The following is an 18289-nucleotide window of genomic DNA, read 5'->3' as shown; positions in this document are numbered from 1 at the left end:
AAAGTAAGTGCTTGACTGCAGGTCTCTTGCTTCTCCGAAATCACATTATACACTGACATCCCCGTTAACCTCTTTGGAGCAGATCCTCGGAGCTCTCTGAGAAGTTATCTCTAGGCTATAGTCTTCACTTTGCCCCAAATAAAACTTACATCCCAGCTCTCGTGTTGTGCACTTTTTTTCAGTTGACATAATAACACCGTCCCCCAGACGTCACTTTTAACAGCTTCCTGATCTTGTTATATATTTATTTTCTTTCTGCTTGTCAGTGCTTCAGCCTTTCAGTCAAAATCAGTAGAAATATGTGAATATACAGATGTTGAAAGAACAGCTTTATTCAGCTAGGTTTTACATACCATAATATTCACCAATTTCCTGTGGACAACCCAATAATTTTCAGGAGAGTGGTATATCCATCACAATATATATACTTCTTTAAACAAAAAAACTTATTATTTATTTATTTTTGACTGCATTGGGTCTTTGCATTGCTGCTTGTGGCTTTCTCTATTTGCCCTGAGTGTTGCCACAGCTTCTCTGGTTGCAGAGCGTGGGACTCAGTAGTTGCCCCTCAGAACAACATATATATTTCCTGTAGAAATACATTTCCTAGTTTTTCCTTTCAGTTCAGTTCAGTTCAGTTCAGTCGCTCAGTTGTGTTCGACTCTTTGCGACCCCATGAATCGCAGCACGCCAGGCCTCCCTGTCCATCACCAACTCCCGGAGTTCACCCAAACTCACGTGCATCGAGTCAGCGATGCCATCCAGCCATCTCATCCTCTGTCATCCCCTTCTCCTCCTGCCCCCAATCCCTCCCAGCATCAAAATCTTTTCCAATGAGTCAAGTCTTCTCATGAGTTTTTCCTTTAAAATAAATCAAAAACATTTTGCCATGTCACTATATACAACTTTGGGCTTCCCAGGCGGTGCTAGTTGTAAAGAACCCTCCTGCCAATGCAAGAGAGGCAGGTTCGATCGCTGGGTAGGGAAGATCCCCTTGAGGAGGGTATGGTAACCCACTGCCCTATTCCTGCCTGGAGAACCCCATGGACAGAGGAGGCTAGCAGGCTGCAGTCCATAGGGTTGCAACAGAGTCAGACATGACCTAAGAGACTAAACAACCACCACCACATATACAAATTTACCTATCCTTTAATAAAATCCACCTCACAATTTTCCATTATATAATGGATACACTTTAATTCACTTAAACTCTCCATTTAAACAATTTCAATGTTTTGCTGAAAAAAAATCATTTTCTTCTTTTGCGGGCAAGGCTTGAGATTATTAATCTGGAGGCAAGCAAAAAGCGGGAAATGGTGGATGAAAGGTTCCTACCATAATTCAGCTTTGAGTTTATACCAGAAAGTGGCAGTGGCTTTTTCCACCATGCTTACATCCATCAGACGTTTTTGTCAATCTGGAAGCTGGACACTTCTAGAAAACACGTACCTTCCCTCTCTATCTTAGCTTATACCAGTCCTTCTCTGGCATTTTATCTTTGCCTTTTGAAGTTCTATCTTTCCTTCACGATAGTGAACACCACACTGTCATGATTAGCCCTGGAAATTATAACTCTCCTTCAATTTCTGATAAAGAGCTGACTCAGCTCTTTTTTCCTTCCTCCTTCCCTCTTCCTTCTCTTCCACAAAGTACTTTTCTTCCAAAGGCAGGGCGATGCAAGGGTAAGAGCAAAGCCTTTGGATCCACCTACGTACTATCTCTGTGACCTTGGTTGCTAACCCACATTCTCAGTGCCTCAAGAGTCTGACCTGTAAAATGGGGAGAAGTGTATTTGGGCGTGATGGGGATTAAAGCAGTTACCAGATGTAAAGCGCTGAGAACAGTGCTTGATGCACAGGAATCACTGAGTATATGTTGACACGCGTTTGATTTCTGGTGGCGAGCAGTCCACTGGGGCAACTAGCCAGGAGAGACGCTCGTCGGCCCCGGGGCACGCAGGCCGAGGCGTGGCGGATGCGACGAGCCCGCGCCCGCGCCCGCGCCCGCATAGAGGCCGGGGCAGGGGGGCGCGGTCACGTGATAGAGTCAAGATGGCGTCGTCCAGCTGCTTGTGGCTCTTGGCTCTCGCTTTCCTGCTGGGTTCCTGCACTTCCCTGGCGCTGGGGGATCTCGACCCGCCGGCTCCCCTGCCGCTGGTGATCTGGCATGGGATGGGTGAGTGAAGGAGGGAGTGAGAAGAGAGTCAAAAAGGTTTGGCGACCCTTTCCCTCTCCAAGCCTGGGTTCGCGTCTGCAAAGTGCAAGTGTGGAGGGCGAGGACCGTGGTCACACAGCACCGGACCGGCTCCACGTTTTAGGATTTAGGGGTTACCCTGCATTGGAAAGGGAGATGCTGAGGAAGGAACTGTCTTTTGGTAAGCGCTCACAGCGGGCTGTGCACTGCGGTAGGATTTTACGCGGTGTCCTGGTTTACTCTCAGGGCAGTGGCGTCAGGGTGCAGCATCCGACTCTCGCTCGGGAAGGCAGGGTTGTGCCTGCGTGACCGCGGCATCTCCATCCTTTTGTTCATTCATGCATTGAACAGAGATTTCTTAGGCACCTGTAATTCGTTTATACTTTTGACGCGTAGCTATTGATTACCTACTGGATCCTGAGGATACAGTAAACTAAACAGACTAAATTCTTTGCTCTTTTAGAACTTCCCAGTGGAAGAGACAAACGATAAATAAATAAACATATGTCAAACGGTGATTCGTGCAATGGAGGAAAATAAAGCAGGGGAGGGGGAGGATAGAGAGTGCAAGTGGGGGCTTGCAGTTTCATAGAGCAAAGTCAGGATTTACTGAAAAAGTGATTTTCTGAGCAAAGGCCTGAAGTGCATGAAAGAAGATGCCATGTGAGTATATGGTGGAAAGATCAGCAAATGCAAAGTCATGAGGCAGAAGTATCTAGTATGTCTAGTGTGTTCAGGGAGCAACACTCAGGTCAGTGTAGCTGAAACGCAGTGAATCAGAAGAAAATAGGGGTAGGAGGATGGCCTGCATATGTTGTTGGGGCTACTAAGGCTACTGTAGGAACTTTGGCTAGAAGAGATGGGACATTATTGTGAGTTTTGAGCAGATAAGTGACATGATCTGATTTGCATTTTAAAAGCACTCTAGTTCCTATATTTCTGATGCTGGGAGTGATTGAAGGCGGGAGGAGAAGGGGATGACAGAGGATGAGACGGTTGGATGGCATCACCGACTCAATGGACATGAGTTTGAACAAGCTCCGGGAGGTGGTGAGGGATAGGGAAGCCTGGCATGCTGCAGTCCATGGGGTCAAAAAGAGTTGGACACAACTGAGTGACTGAACAAAGATAAGTTGCTGTATTGAGACTAGATTGTAGGAGGTCATGGACCTTTGCAGGGAAAAAAGTTAGAAAGATTTTACAATAATCTAAACAAGGTGCTGGGAAAGATTGAAGGCAGGAGAAGAAGGGGACAACAGAGGCTGAGATGGTTGGAAAGCATCACCGACTCAATGGACATGAGTTTGAGTAAACTCTGGGAGTTGGTGATGGACAGGGAGGCCTGGCGCACTGCAGTCCATGGGGTTGCAAAGAGTCAGACATGCCTGAGCGACTGAACTGAACTGAAACGAGGTGACGGTGACTTGAAAAAGTACAGTAAAAGGGGAGATGTTGAGAAGTAGTCAACATTTGGATACAGTTTGAAGATAGAACCAGTAGGATTTGTTAACAGGTTATATATGAGATAAGAAAGGAGTCAAGGATAGTTCCATGGTTTTTGGCCTGGACAGCGAGAAGGATAAGGTTGTCATTTTACCAAAATGGGGGAGCCTGTAGGGTGAACAAATTTGGGGTGAAAATCAAGAATGTGCTTTGGGACTTACTAAATTTGAGATGTTTGTTACATATTCAGGAGATATAGAGGCATTTGGAGTGTGAAGTCTTGAGACAGATACAGGCTGGAGGATTAAGTTGGGAACCTTTGGCATATGGCTAGTATTTAAAGCCGTGAGACTGGACAGGATCATGTAGGGAATGACGATATTCAGAAGAGGAAAGAGGTCTAAAGGCTGAGTTCTGAGGCATTCCCAGCACCTGGAGGATGAAGAGATGGAATGCATGTGTGCTAAGTCGCTTCAGTCATGTCTGACTCTTTTGAGCCTGTGGACTGTAGCCCAACAGGCTCCTCTGACCATGGGATTCTCCAGGCAAGAATTCTGGAGTGGATTGCCATTTCCTTCTCCAGGGGATCTTCCCAACCCAGGGATCAAACCAGATTCTTTACCCTTAAGCCACCAGGGAAGCCCCCAAAGGGATGGAGAGGAATTAGCAAAGGAGACAGAGACAGAACAGCTAGGGAGAAGGTGGAGTCAGAAGAGAGCAATGTCTTGAAACCACGTGAAAATGTTTCAAGAGGAAGGGATAGCAAACTGTGAAATGCTGGTGATAGGTCAACTAAGATGAGGGCTAAAGAATTGGTTACTGGATTTAGCAATGGGAAGATCACTAACGACCTTGAGTAAACCACTTTTAGGGGAGTGGTAAGAGTGAGAACCTTATTGGAATAGGTGAAAGAAAAACATTCAGAGAGGAATTAGAGTCAGTAGGTAGAGACTGTTTTTCAAGAGTCTGTGCCAGGGCCTCGGGCTACTGCAGTGGAGATAAAAGAGAACATGAGAGCTCTGTGTCCTCCCAGAGCACAGCCAGTCTATTTGGAAGCCACCTAAGTAACCCATGATTATAGTTCAGTGTGAGAAACAGAACATGCTTGAGCTCTTTTCCTTCTTTAAAAACGAATTTTTAAGTTTAGCTCTCAGGTTGAAAATGGAATGATTAAGTTCAAAATGGAAAATGATCTTAGCCCACTTATCCTACTCAGCAGTCAGTCACTTTGCCTCCTATTCTTAGTTCTTGGTTCCTTGAAACAGGAAGAAAAAAAAGTGCGGAATGTAAGTTCAGTGTCAGCACTTAACATGAGCTTTCTTTACTTGTCTTGGTCTAGTCCTGGCCCTAAAGAGAGAGAGATTTCAAGGTGCTTTGGGGCCTGTGAACCACAGATGTGCTAGATGATAAGAGACCATGCACCTCTGCTTATTTTCAATTGTGAATTTGGGGTCCCCATGATACCATATTGGGCTTTTGAAGCTATTACGTGAGCTGAGCAAAAAATGCTCTTTTTGTTGTTGTTGAGGGGAAACTCATGTAACATACACTTACCCATGTTAAAGTACACAGTTCAGTGGCACTTAGTGTATTCATGTTGTGCAACCACCGCTTCTCTCTAGTTTCAAAACTTTTTCATCACTGCAGAAAATGTGTGTGCCCCGTTTTAAGGAATCACTCTTCACCCCGTCTTCCCGTCACCCCAGGAAATGTTCAGTCTGCTTTCTGTTTCAGTGGATTTGCCTATTCTGGACGTGTCACATAAAAGGAACTATACAGTATGTGACCTTTCATTTCTGGCTTATTTCACTTAAAATAACGTTTCTGAGGTTCATCCATGTTGTAGCACGTTTCAATACTTTGTTCCTTTTTATGGCAGAATAATATTTTCCTGTATATATCTACCATAATTTGTTTATCCAGTCATCCATTGATAGACTTTTGAGTGTTTTCCACCTTTTAGCTATTACAGATAATGCTGCTTTAAATATTCTTGTACAAGTCTCTGTAGGGACGTATGTTTTCACTTTTCTTGGTTGTGTATTTAGAGTTGAAATTAATGGGTCAGATGGTCATTGTGTCTTTAACTTTTTGAGGAACCGTCAAATTGTTTTCACAGTGGCTGTACCATATTACATTTCTACCAGCAGTGTAAAGAGTTCCTATTTCTCCCTATCTTTGCCAACACTTGTTATTTTCTATTTAAACATTTATTTATTTATTTATTTATTTTTGGCTGCACTGGGTCTTCGTTGCTGTGTGAGGGCTTTCTCTAGTTGCAGTGTGTGGGCCTCTCATTGAGGGGGCTTCTCTTGTGGTGGTGCACGGGCTCTGGGGCGAGGGGCTCAGTAGTTGTGGCACACAGGCTTAGTTGCCCTGTGGCATGTGGAATCTTCTAGGACCACGTCCCCTGCATTGGTAGGCAGATTCTTAACTACTGGACCACCAGGTAAGTCTGTTATTTTCCATTTTTAAATAAGTTAATTTAAAAAAAAATTGAAGGCTTTAAAGGCATCTTAGTAGGTTTGCATTGGTACCTCATTGTGATTTTGATTTGCATTTCCTTAATGACCAGTGGTGGTGAACATAATTTCATGTGCTTGTTGGCCATTTGTATGTCTGCTTTGAAGAGATGTCTGTTCAAGTCCTTTTCCTATTTTAATTAGATTATCTTCTTGCTGACTCGTAGAGTTCTTTGTATATTCCAGATGTTAAACTCTTATGAAGTATGTTTTGCAGACATTTTCTTCTGTGTGTTGTCTTTGCGTATTTTCATTAATGCCTTTGAAGTACAGAGTTTTAAAAAGTTAAATAATGTTGTTTTTACTCATAAGTTTCCATGATTGTCTTTGTTGTCTAGGAGACAGCTGTTGTAATCCCTTAAGTATGGGTGCTATTAAAAAAATGGTTGAGAAGAAAATACCTGGAATTCACGTCTTATCTTTAGAGATTGGGAAGACTCTCAGAGAGGTGAGGCGCTGCACAGTTCTGTTCCTTTGAAGGTTTGCTGACTGATTTCGTAGAATGTACCATTAAAATGCTTTACCTTGCATTTTTAGCAGAAGACCATACAGTGATACTTAAGTTCTTGAGTGGCTTATGAGGGTACCAGCCTAAACAAGTTTGCCTCTTAGAGAAGGTGCCAGTGCTTGTGTTCAGCCCCGTCCTTTGATTTCTCTGTGGCTTCTCTTTTAGGATGTGGAGAACAGCTTCTTTTTGAATGTCAACTCCCAAGTAACAACAGTGTGTCAGATTCTTGCTAAGGATCCTAAATTGCAGCAAGGCTACAATGCTATGGGGTTCTCCCAGGGAGGCCAATTTCTGTAAGTCCCTTTCTGTTACATCATACCACTTATATATCGTTATCACATGAAACTGACTGTTTGCCCTTTGATGCAGATAGATCTATCCGTTTAGTGTTTTTGGAATCTTCATCTTCCTTGGATGGGAAGCTCTTCTAAAATAGCCCCTTGAAAGAAGCTCTGTGGAACTTAATTTATTCTCTATGAAGGAATAAAGATTTGTGTTTGGCTGTATCAGAGGAAACTAAATCCTGAAACTTTGTGGCTTTGGGGAACCACAGATTAAGTAACTTAATCTGGGAAGTTTTTTTTTTTTTTAACTTAATTTTGTATTGAGGTGTAGTTGATTAGCAGATAATGTTGTTTCAGGTGAACAGTGAAGGGACTCAGCCATACATATATAGGTACCCATTCTCCCCCAGACTCCCCTGGGAAGTTGATTATTGATGATCTATTTCCATCTGACAGTGGAAACTGATAACCTTTTTTTTTCCTCCAGGCGGGCAGTGGCTCAGAGATGCCCATCACCTCCCATGGTCAATCTCATCTCAGTTGGGGGACAACATCAAGGTAACTTTGTCCTTTTTACCTAAAATATTCTAGCATCTCTGTTTGTACAAGAAGTCAGCCATCCTCCCCCAAATCCTGTTTTTCTAAGTTATAACAGACTAGCCAGCAATGATGACAAAACAGGATTCCAGACACCTGGAACACAGGGGAGTCATTACATTACCACCTACTTTTCTCTAATATAATTGACATGATTTCCTGCAGTTGAGATGGTTGCAGCCGTGTAGCAGGCAGTGGTTGAGGAATTTGGAAAGTCCAACAATCTTTCCTGTTTTCTGACATGAGTGGTGTCCTGTTGAATTGGGACTTAGGCAATGAATAGTGTCTAGGCTTTTTTTGTCTGTAAAATTAACAGCAGAGATTAAATCTTTCAAAAAAAAAAAACCTCAACAGGTTTGCTATTTAGACAGAGTTAATAAACTTTTGGGGCAGATGTGTCTTGGGGTAGAACTTTATTTCTGTTCTGATGGATTTAGCTGTTAAGTTGGTTGAGTGTAGGAGCAGGATTCCCCTTATAATCAGGAGATTGGATTCATCCAATTAAGTGTTAATTGGGCAAGTAATTTGGTATCGTAGGGTCCCTTTCACAGAGAGAAGCTAAAACAAGAGACTGCCCATCTTATGGGAATTTTTCAGAGGATGAAATAAAATAACAGGTAGGAAATTACTTTTTAAAAGTATATGTTTTATTCAGATGCAAATTGGTAGAAACAGCTTTATCATTCATTCGTTGATTCCATGAATATTTATTGAAAACCTCAAAACAAGACAGATAAGGTTTCTGCCTTCATGAAACTTCCATCCTAGTGTGGGGAGACTAGACACGAAACAAGTAAGCAAACAAAATAAATATAGATAGTAGTAACTGTGATAAAGAAAAATACAATAATGGAAGAATAGTGGTTATATTTGTGAAGGCCTGGGCACTGGAACCAAACTGCTCATGTTCATATCTTGGCTCCATCACTTACTGTCTAACCTCAGACAAAGTATCTAACCTCTCTATTTAAAAGTTTCCTATCTATAATATGCTCTAAATCATGATTTCTACTCCACAGGATGGTTGTAAGGATTAAATTAATTATTGCCAATATATGCTTAGAATTGGTATGTCTGGTACCCCCCAAAATGTTATTGATGAGGACACAGGTATAACTGGGTTGGGGGAGGAACAGGGATTGAGCACTGCTTGAGACCTGGGCTTCTCAGATATGACTTCTCTAAGCCAAGACCCAAGAGATGAGAATGAGGCCCCCCAATGAAACAGTAAGAGAAGCGCATCCTCTGGAGGGGAGTAGGTGCAAAGGGCCTGAGGCAGAAAGGAGAGGGAACACCAGGAGGAAGCTGGTTAAAGTATCAATTCCAAATACATTATTTCCCTAAGAAATGAATGAATGAAATCAGGATCTATTTCTGGTTTTTGTTTCTCTCAATGCCCTGCACATAGTAGGTATTCAGAACATGATTATGAAAGGCATGAGTATCTGTCTTCTACTGCTGTAGGTGTTTTTGGACTCCCTCGGTGCCCAGGAGAAAGCTCACACATCTGTGACTTCATCAGAAAAACACTGAACGCTGGGGCTTACAACAAAGCTATACAGGAACGGTATGTACGGTTAGCCGAAAAGGATGCGGAACTGTCACTGCGTGATAACGTCATGCGGACTCTCATGCTAACCGTGATGCTAGGAGTAGCTGCTAGTGATATTTAAATGATATTCAGATGACTGTGAATATACTATCTGCTTCATTTTATTGTAAATCTAAAACTGCTCTAATAGTAAATTTAAAGAAAGGGAGGACATTTTTCTATATAAGAAGAATGTAATTACATTTTCATCTTTAAAAAAAACAAGCCTATAGAAATTACTCAGGCTAAGAAGCTACTGTTAATATTTGAAGGACAGATTCTTTATATTGTCAGCAGCAAAGGCTTAACCTCTTACATCAGTGTCCTCAACTACCTATGTTTGGGTATTTCAAAATATTCAGAATTACTTTTGGAGTAGGTTGTCCTTCAGTTGTTCCCAAACCTAAATTATATGTCAGACCCCCTGGGAGATTCATTAAAAATGAACTCCAGAGCTTCATCCCTAGAAATTTGGATTTAGTAGGTCTGGAGTATTCTGGGTGATAGCTGAGATTCGGGATCAACTCGTATGGTTATGGGGCTTCCCAGGTGGAGCTAGTGGTAAAGAGCCTGCCTGCCAATGCAGGAGACGTAAGAAACTGGGTTTGACCCCAGGGTCAGGGAAATCCCCTGGAGGAGGGCATGGCAACCCTCCCGAGTATTCTTGCCTGGGGAATCCCTTGGACAGGGGAGCCTGGTAGGCTATAGTTCATGGGGTCCCAAAGGAATCAGACATAACTTAGCGACTAAACAACAACAAAACAAAAGAATAAACTGTGATAAACTCACAAGGGCAAAGAAAACAGGAGAGAAGAGAAGAGATGATAAAAAAGATGTCAGTATGTTTTTTGAAAGAAAGCAGATGAATGAGTGATAATTGTTTTAGCAGAGCAGAAAATTCTGAAACCTTTATGTCTGTTGAAGGAAACACTGACAAGAAGGGACCAGTTCACTTTTTATAATCTCAGAAAGAGTCAGGAGTTTAACATCTAAGATACTTTGGTGGAGTAAGTGAATGAGACTCTTCGTTGAAAATCTGTAGAAACAATGATCAGACTCCCTGAATCCCTTGAGTGTATGTCCAAGTGACTGCTCATCCCCAACCCTGACAAGAGAAGCCAAATTTATTTTCTGGAGCAGTTTAACTCAAGAAGTACCAGACTTTGGGATAATAAACACAGGATGGTGATAAGACACCATATTGAAAACCCACCTCCTCCTGTTTGATTCCCAGAATGATAGCAGCCAGGTTATTATCTTCTTGGCAGAAGTTTGATGGATCCCTCCCTGAAAAAACTGGTCCCAGAGAGATCTGCAGGTTGATATTTCACAATCCTCCAACAAATCAGGACTCCTTTGACTACCACATAGTGAAACCACCAGTAGATAGCTGTCTAAATTAAAAGATGCTTACTCCTTGAAAGGAAAGTTACGACCAACCTAGACAGCATATTAAAAGCAGAGACATTACTTTGTCAACAAAGGTCCATCTAGTCAAGGCTATAGTTTTTCCAGTAGTCATGTATGGATGTGAGAGTTGGAGTATAAAGAAAGCTGAGCGCAGAAGAATTGATGCTTTTGAACTGTGGTGTTGGAGAAGACTCTTGAGAGTCCCTTGGACTGCAAGGAGATCCAACCAGTCCATTCTAAAGGAGATCAGTCCTGGGTGTTCTCAGGAAGGACTGATGTTGAAGCTGAAACTCCAATACTTTGGCTACCTCATGCAAAAAGCTGACTCATTTGAAAAGACCCTGATGCTGGGATGGGTTGAGGGCAGGAGGAGAAGAGGACGACAGAGGATGGAATGGTTGGATGGCATCACCGACTCAATGGACGTGGGTTTGGGTAGACTCCGGGAGTTGGTGATGGACAGGGAGGCCTGGCATGCGTTGGTTCATGGGGTCGCAAAGAGTCGGACACGACTGAGCAACTGAACTGAACTGTGTGAAGAACTTCCATTCAGCTCAGTGAAAGTGAAAGTGGCTCAGTTGTGTCCGACTCTTTGCGACCCCATGAACAATACAGTCCATGGAATTCTCCAGGCCAGAATATTGGAGTGGGTAGCCTTTTCTGTCTCCAGGGGATCTTCCCAGCCCAGGGATTGAACCTAGGTCTCCCGCATTGCAGGTGGATTCTTAACCAGCTGGACCACAAGGGAAGCCCAAGAAATCTGGAGTGGGTAGTCTATCCCTTCTCCAGGCGATCTTCCCCACCCAGGAATTGAACCAGGGTCTCCTGCGTTGCAGGCAGATTCTTTACCAACTGAGCTATCAGGGAAGCTCTTGTTTAAATATGAACAGTGAGCCAAGGACCGCCACCCCGCCCCTCCATCAGACATCTGAGGAAAGCTTCCAAAATAGAAGACAGATCAAAACAACAAAAAGTAAAAAGGGACTTGGAAGAAACAGATGGCAATTCAAGAAGCTGAAGGAAACCTTAAACAAAAAAAAGCCCGTATTATTATCTTCAGAGATAAAGAGATCATCCATGACTCTAGAAAAGAATTCAAATAAAACCAATCATTAAAGAGTAAGAGAGAGATCCTGGAAGTTCAAAATAAGATAGCCCGGGGACTTTCCTGATCCAGTGGTTAAGACTCTGAGTTCCCATTGCAGGGGAGCCTGGGTTCGATCCCTGATCAGGGTACTAGATCCCTCTTAGTACCAGCTAAGGCTGTGGCAGAAAGAAACAAGGTGCAGTGATGAACAGTAATGGAGGAGGTGCCTAGTTTGGCCAGAATGGTCTTTGAAGAAATGATATTTAAGCTAGGTCTCAAGGACAAGAAGGAAGGAGCATAGGAGATGCTAAGGAAAAAGGGATCAGGCAGCAGGAACAGAAGGCTCTTGTCTTTTGTCCCTTCGATCTCTTGGGGGCCTGTGCCCAGGGCCATGCCTCGGGCATACTGACTAATGTGCCGCTTGGTCACCTTTCCTACTTTTTCTCCCACAGCCTGGTGCAAGCAGAATACTGGCATGACCCCATCAAGGAGGACATATACCGCAACCACAGCATCTTCCTGGCAGATATTAATCAAGAGAGAGTAAGTACCCAACCCAGGCTACCATAATTGCGCATTCCCTTTCCTGTTAGGGGCATTATAAACAGATGAGCAGTGACTGTCCAAAATATCCCAGGCAGAACCCAGGAAACCAGAAGTTCTGTGTTGGGGGAGGCGGTGCTTATGAGGTTCAGTTCCTTCTAGGGAGGCTGAAATTCACTTGGCTTTCTTCCTGTGGATTCTTCCTCTTGCCTAATGTTGAAGCAGCGGGGTGAACTCAATAGGTGCTGGCTGACAGGAACCTCAACTGCCGCCTTACTGAGGGAAGCCTTTCCACTGGATCGCTTTGGGGTCATATTTTTTCAGAAGAGTGATTTACTTAAGAAGAGAGACTGCACAGGGGACTGAGTGTGTCCCAGAGATGAACATGGGAGATTCTGGCTCAATTTTTATTGGCTTATCTGGAGGTTTAAAAAACAAACAAAACCAGAATTTGAAGAGGGGAGCGATGGGAACAGAATAGTATGGCAGAACCACTCAGAGTTTGCAGTTTCTTATTTTGCCTTGGCTTTCTCTGGCTAGCAGTCTTTGACCTATGTGATGGAGACCTGTAGAGCGCAGTGACAGATTCATGGTGGCCATTCATGGTTGCCATCTGTACGCCATGGTTGCTGGGAGCATTGTCAATCAGATGGCATGTTAAGAAAAAGGCTGTACCTGGTGTATTCTGGGCAGGAAGCGAGAAAAGCAGCCCACTACCATGGAGAAGAAACCCAGGGTCAGGCAGACCAGAGCACTGTAAGGTTTTAATTCCCTGGCTAGAATCTGATGGTAATGATGGTAATCTGATGGTTCTTACTATTGACTTTTCCTCCAGGGTGTCAATGAGTCCTACAAGAAAAACCTGATGGCCCTCAAGAAGTTTGTGATGGTGAAATTCCTCAATGATTCCATCGTGGACCCTGTGGATTCTGAGGTGAGACGCTTCTTAGGCCACAACATGCCAGGAGACTGGCAGAGAAAATGGCATTAAAACACAGCTGCCTGGGGACTCCCCTGGTGGTTCAGTGGTTAAAACTCTGTTCTCCCAATGCAGGGGATGCAGGTTCAGTCCCTGGTCAGGGAACTACGATCCCACATGCTGCAACCAAGACCCAATGTAGCCGAATAAATAAATCAATTTTAAAAAAATGAAAAAAAAAAAAAAAAACAACAACCCACAGCTGCCTGCTGGGAAGAATTGTCAGTCCCTTCCACCCACATTTGTGTAGAGCAGGGGTTCTGAGGTCTATAAATGGGACACTCAGGGTTATAACCCCCTACAACCCAAAACTGTTTGCAAACTTATATACAGTTGACCCTTGAACAACATAGGGGTTAGGGACGCTGGTGCTTTGCACAGTCAAAAATCTACATATAACTTATAGTTGTCCCTCAGCATCCACAGTACTGAACAAAACCCACATATAAGTGGACCCAAGCAGTTCACACCCATGTTGTTCAAGGGTAAGCTGAAGTTGCATTCTCTGAGGAAGGGCCTAGAAATTTTTTATCAGATTTTCAGAGATCTGTGATCCAGAAAAGGTTCAGCAGCACCAGTCCAAAATCTGTACCTCCCTGAGGTTCACATTCACGTTCAGCCTTGACTTGGCTTTGATTTCTTTCCAACCTAATCTTACTTCATTGATCACTTCATCCCCTCTCTGACCAAGTCATATTGCGCTGCTTGAAATGCCCTGCTCCTGGCACATGTTTCTTCTTTTGTGTTCCTTTGTTCATGCTTTAGTCTCTAAAATGCCCTTCCCTGGCCTTCTCCACCTGACAAGCTCCTGTTCAGCTCAAATGTCATTTCCTCCATCCAGAAAGCCACGCTTCTTCTAGGCAGAATTTGCTCCCTCTTAAGAATTATCAGTGTTCATCACACTGTGTCAGAGCACACCACAACCTGTGGACTGAATCCACCCTGCACCTGCTTTTGTAGGGCCCACGAAGGAAAATGTTTTTTTTTTTTTTTAAATGGTAGAAAAAAGTAAAAAACTTTGATAATGTAAAAATTACATGAATTACAAATTTCAATGTGTATAAATAGTTTCATTAGAATGCAGCCATATTGAGACTTCCCTGGCAGTCCACTGGTTAAGACTCTGAGCTTCCACTGCAGGGGACGTGGGTTTGATCCCTGGCCAGGATCCCACATGCCATGCTGGGATACAGCTGGGGGCTGGTGGGGAAAGACAGAGGAAAAAAAGAATGCAGCCATATTCATTTAAAAAATATTGTCTCGTGGCTTCTTTCGCATTACAATGGCAGTATTTAGTAGTTGCAACCACGTGGCCCCTTAAAGCCTAAATTATTTTGTGTTTGTTGATTATGGAAAAGTTTGCTGACCCCCATGCTAAACAATTAGTTGTGTCTGTGCATTGGACCAGAGCTGCTTAAAAGTTGGGACTGTATACATAAATTCATCTTTGAATGTTTATACAGCACAAGGATTTTCAGAGTAGGTGCTCAGTAACTGTAGGAAGCAGCAATTCTAGGGAATGGGAAAGCTCTTCGGAATGATTAACTCATACCTCAGGATCCACCCTTAAGAAAAAATGACTCAAGACATGCTTTGTTGTCCCTCCTTGCTGCAGCCTTAGGGAGTTGTCAGTAGTCTTAGCTACTAGCCAGTCTTGAAATAGTCTGGCAGTGTGCGCGTGTCTGATCTGACCTCCTTTCTTCCTCCTCTCCTGTAGTGGTTTGGATTTTACAGAAGTGGCCAAGCCAAGGAGACCATTCCCTTACAGGAGAGCACCCTCTACACACAGGTAACTGGGGAGGAGCGGTGTAGTCCTTGTCAGCCCGACGCTGGGAGCTGCTAGGTGTTTTGGTGACATATTCCTGATCCTGTATACTCCGGCACAGCAGGTGCTGTGGGCAAGGCTCGTTAGATTACTGATTGTGGCACCAGCTAATCAGGCACTGGTTTACTGGTCTCCATCCTGAAGGTTGAAGGACCTGTTCCTCATGTTTTCAGGCCTGGGCAAGGGACATATCTCTAACTCCTTCTGATAACAGGGTTAGAACTGGCTTCCTTTGCTGAGGCGCAGTCCATCACAAATCCAAAGAGCCCTCACATGACAAAAATATGGAGGGCTGTTACTTCAAAACACTAATATCAATAGATGCTGAAGTCCTGTTTTTAAACCAGGCACTGACAGGGGAAAGCTCCTCCTGCAGGAGACTGGGAGGAACAGAGCTATGAATTTTGTTCAGCAGTGGCAACCCACTCCAGTGATCTTGCCTGGAGAATCCCAGGGACGGGGGAGCCTGGTGGGCTGCCATCTATGGGATCGCACAGAGTCGAACACGACTGAAGCGACTCAGCAGCAGCAGCAGGACTTTTTTTCAAGCAGCTTTTCACCACTCCCAGTTCTGGAGTCTCCCACACTCTCAGGCTTTTATCTTGGAGATACTCTTCCTAAAGTGCAGAAATGATGCATCTAAACCACTTGCCTTCTATTCAGATCCCAAGTAATTTCAGAGGCCAATTGTCATCTCTTGACTTTTCTCCTGCCTCTGGTGCCCCACCACGGGTGAGGTAAAAGGAAGCTAGGGTTTGTTAAGAGTTTTGCAAGTCAGAATTAAGAACTTGTCATGAAACTCAAATTGGTGGTTTGATGCTTTTGAACTGTGGTGCTGGAGAAGACTCTTGCGAGTCCCTTGGACAGCAAGGAGATCCAACCAGTCCATCCTAAAGGAGATCAGTCCTGAATGTTCTTTGGAAGGACTGATGTTGAAGCTGAAACTGCAGTCCTTTGGCCACCTGATGTGAAGAGCTGACTCATTTGAAAAGACCCTAATGTTGGGAAAGGTTGAAGGCAGGATGAGAAGGGGACAGAGGATGAGATGGCTGGATGGCATCACTGACTCAATGGACATGAGTTTGGGTGAACTCCGGGAGTTGGTGATGAACAGGGAGGCCTGGCGTGCTGCAGCCCATGGGGTCGCAGAGTCGGACATGACTGAGCGACTGAAGAGCAGGAGCAGCATCCTGGCAGCGTCCTGACTGCTCATCTTCCCAGCTCTTGTTCTTCAGCACCCCAGCTGTCATGACTTGTTCAGCTACAGAATGTGAAAGTGTCTGAGTTTTGTTATCTAAGAGTTGGGTATGTTTTAAGTTCTCTAGCTAATGTTCTCCCATCTTCGGCTCAGTCCCACTTGATATTTTGAGGCAGTTTTGTCCATGGCTTGCCCACTTGTAAGTGGTCCTCCAGAAGCTTTGGGAAACTTTCCAGAAAGCAGAGTATAAAACCCTGTATAGAACCACCTCAGTGGCACATAACTTTTTTTTTTCCCCCCAATTGTTTGACTCCATAAAAATCAGAAGACACTAGTGGACCACCAACCCATCCCCATGGTGTCCTAAGAGAAGACAAGTCAGCTTAGATACATGGTGGACTAAAATCCTACTACCTAAGGCTTCAAGCAGTGAGAGGAACAGCCATCAAAAACACGTTTTTAATATTAGGGAAAAGAATGGGAGGGAAGTATCCTTGTTGGCATTTCATTTACCTAAATTTTAATACTCAAGAAAATACTGCATTTTTCAGAATATCTCGTTAACTGTTATGATTTTACTGTGAAACCATTAAGCTTAATTATGGCCTTTTTCTCTGCAGGACCGCCTGGGGCTCAAGGCAATGGACAAGGCCGGACAGCTGGTGTTCCTGGCTCTTGAAGGTGACCACCTTCAACTGTCCGAAGAATGGTTTTACGCCCACATCATACCCTTCCTTGAGTGAAACCCTTGTAGTCTGAACCAGAGCTCAAGGAACCCCTCCCACTTCCAACCAGTTCCCTCTATGCCCAAGCCTGAGCTCAGATCCAGCTAGCAACTAATCCTTTTCTTTAGTCATCATCGAACATGCCCCGCTTGGAAAGATCCAAGATACGAGTCTTATCCTTTGCCTCATCCTATCAGCAGATGGTGTGGAATGTCAGTTTAATTAGCTAACAGCCGTGGAGCTTGTCTTACCACCTTTGATATGGTCAGACTCTTTTAGGAATCAGGAGTTTGCTGCAGGTCAGTGCCAGAGCTTTGCCCAGGCCTGGAAGAGACTGAACAAACTAAACCGATGAGATAGTCTAAGATGAATGACTTTCTCAGGAAAATCTAGCCGCATCTCAAGCCGAGGGTCCAATACCCAGGCCTGAGGTATTCACATAAAATGCTTTCTTAACTGTTCTGGTGATATGACCAGTGCTCGGAAAAGTATTGCTTGGCTAATGCAACCATGTAATTTCTTTAAGGCTGCCCTCCTCTGAGTATGTTACTTTCTGTGTGTCTTGGGTATTATTTTACAAATTCTGGCAGCCCACGATCTTGCCTTGGTAGCACTGTCTCCTTAGGTAGTGATGAATTAGTTGCTCTGTCACAAAAGGAGGGAAGTAGCACCCAGTTGGATTGCTTAAGGCAGGAAGTATACATATTGCTAAACTGAGATGGGGACGGTAGGGAGGTTTAAAGAAAAATGTAAAAATTTAAAAAGGAGGCGGTAGCTGGTTCTTTCCATTCCACCCTTGATAAAGCTATCCCTTCTGAATATGACTAGTGGTCTGGATTCCAGAGTTACTCTATTGCTGGCATTAGCGAAGACTGGGAGGGGAAAAAATGTGAACAGATCAGGCTTTCTAACTTCCACCTCAATAATGTGTATTACCAGCACACTCCAAACTGCTTCTCATGTGTGAAAAAAAGATTGCTCAAGAAAGCTTAGGGAACATTCCATCACCCTTTTCTCTTGGAGATCTACCCACCTTAGAATATTAAGGACTCTTGAGAATTTCTGCTAAAGACATCTTAGCCCGACTCCCTTACCCCATGTAATCCTAGCACCACTTTTGGAAGACTTCTGCAGAATGCTCTGTCTGTGGAAACGATTAGCTGCGTCTGAGGGAAGCACTTTATTGAGTGCTACGAAGTTTACCTTCTGGTTTTCCTTCATCTTTCAAGACTTTTCAACTAAAACAAGGGGATGAAAGGCAAGAAGTGGGGACGGGTGAAAACAATTTTATGAAGTTGTCTAAAATAAAGAGTAGTTTCTTATCCTTGGTGTCATTTTTCTTTTCAAAGTTCTTACATTTTTGTTCAGCAAATATCATACATAA

The 18289-nt window shown here is 43.8% G+C and overlaps 1 protein-coding gene across 1 annotated transcript; it reads left to right on the top strand.

Moving 5' to 3' along the window:
* On the top strand, positions 2034 to 18227 carry PPT1 (palmitoyl-protein thioesterase 1). Its single transcript, XM_005678644.3, has 9 exons — positions 2034 to 2175; positions 6497 to 6606; positions 6832 to 6959; positions 7438 to 7508; positions 9012 to 9114; positions 12088 to 12178; positions 13014 to 13112; positions 14875 to 14946; positions 16801 to 18227. The coding sequence occupies exons 1-9, from the start codon at positions 2052 to 2054 to the stop codon at positions 16921 to 16923; spliced, it is 921 nt and encodes a 306-aa protein (XP_005678701.1). The 5' UTR covers positions 2034 to 2051; the 3' UTR covers positions 16924 to 18227.

This window comes from Capra hircus, chromosome 3 (assembly GCF_001704415.2).
Source record: "Capra hircus breed San Clemente chromosome 3, ASM170441v1, whole genome shotgun sequence".
NCBI classification, from domain to species: domain Eukaryota; kingdom Metazoa; phylum Chordata; class Mammalia; order Artiodactyla; family Bovidae; genus Capra; species Capra hircus.
This window is presented reverse-complemented; position numbering and strand designations above follow the sequence as displayed.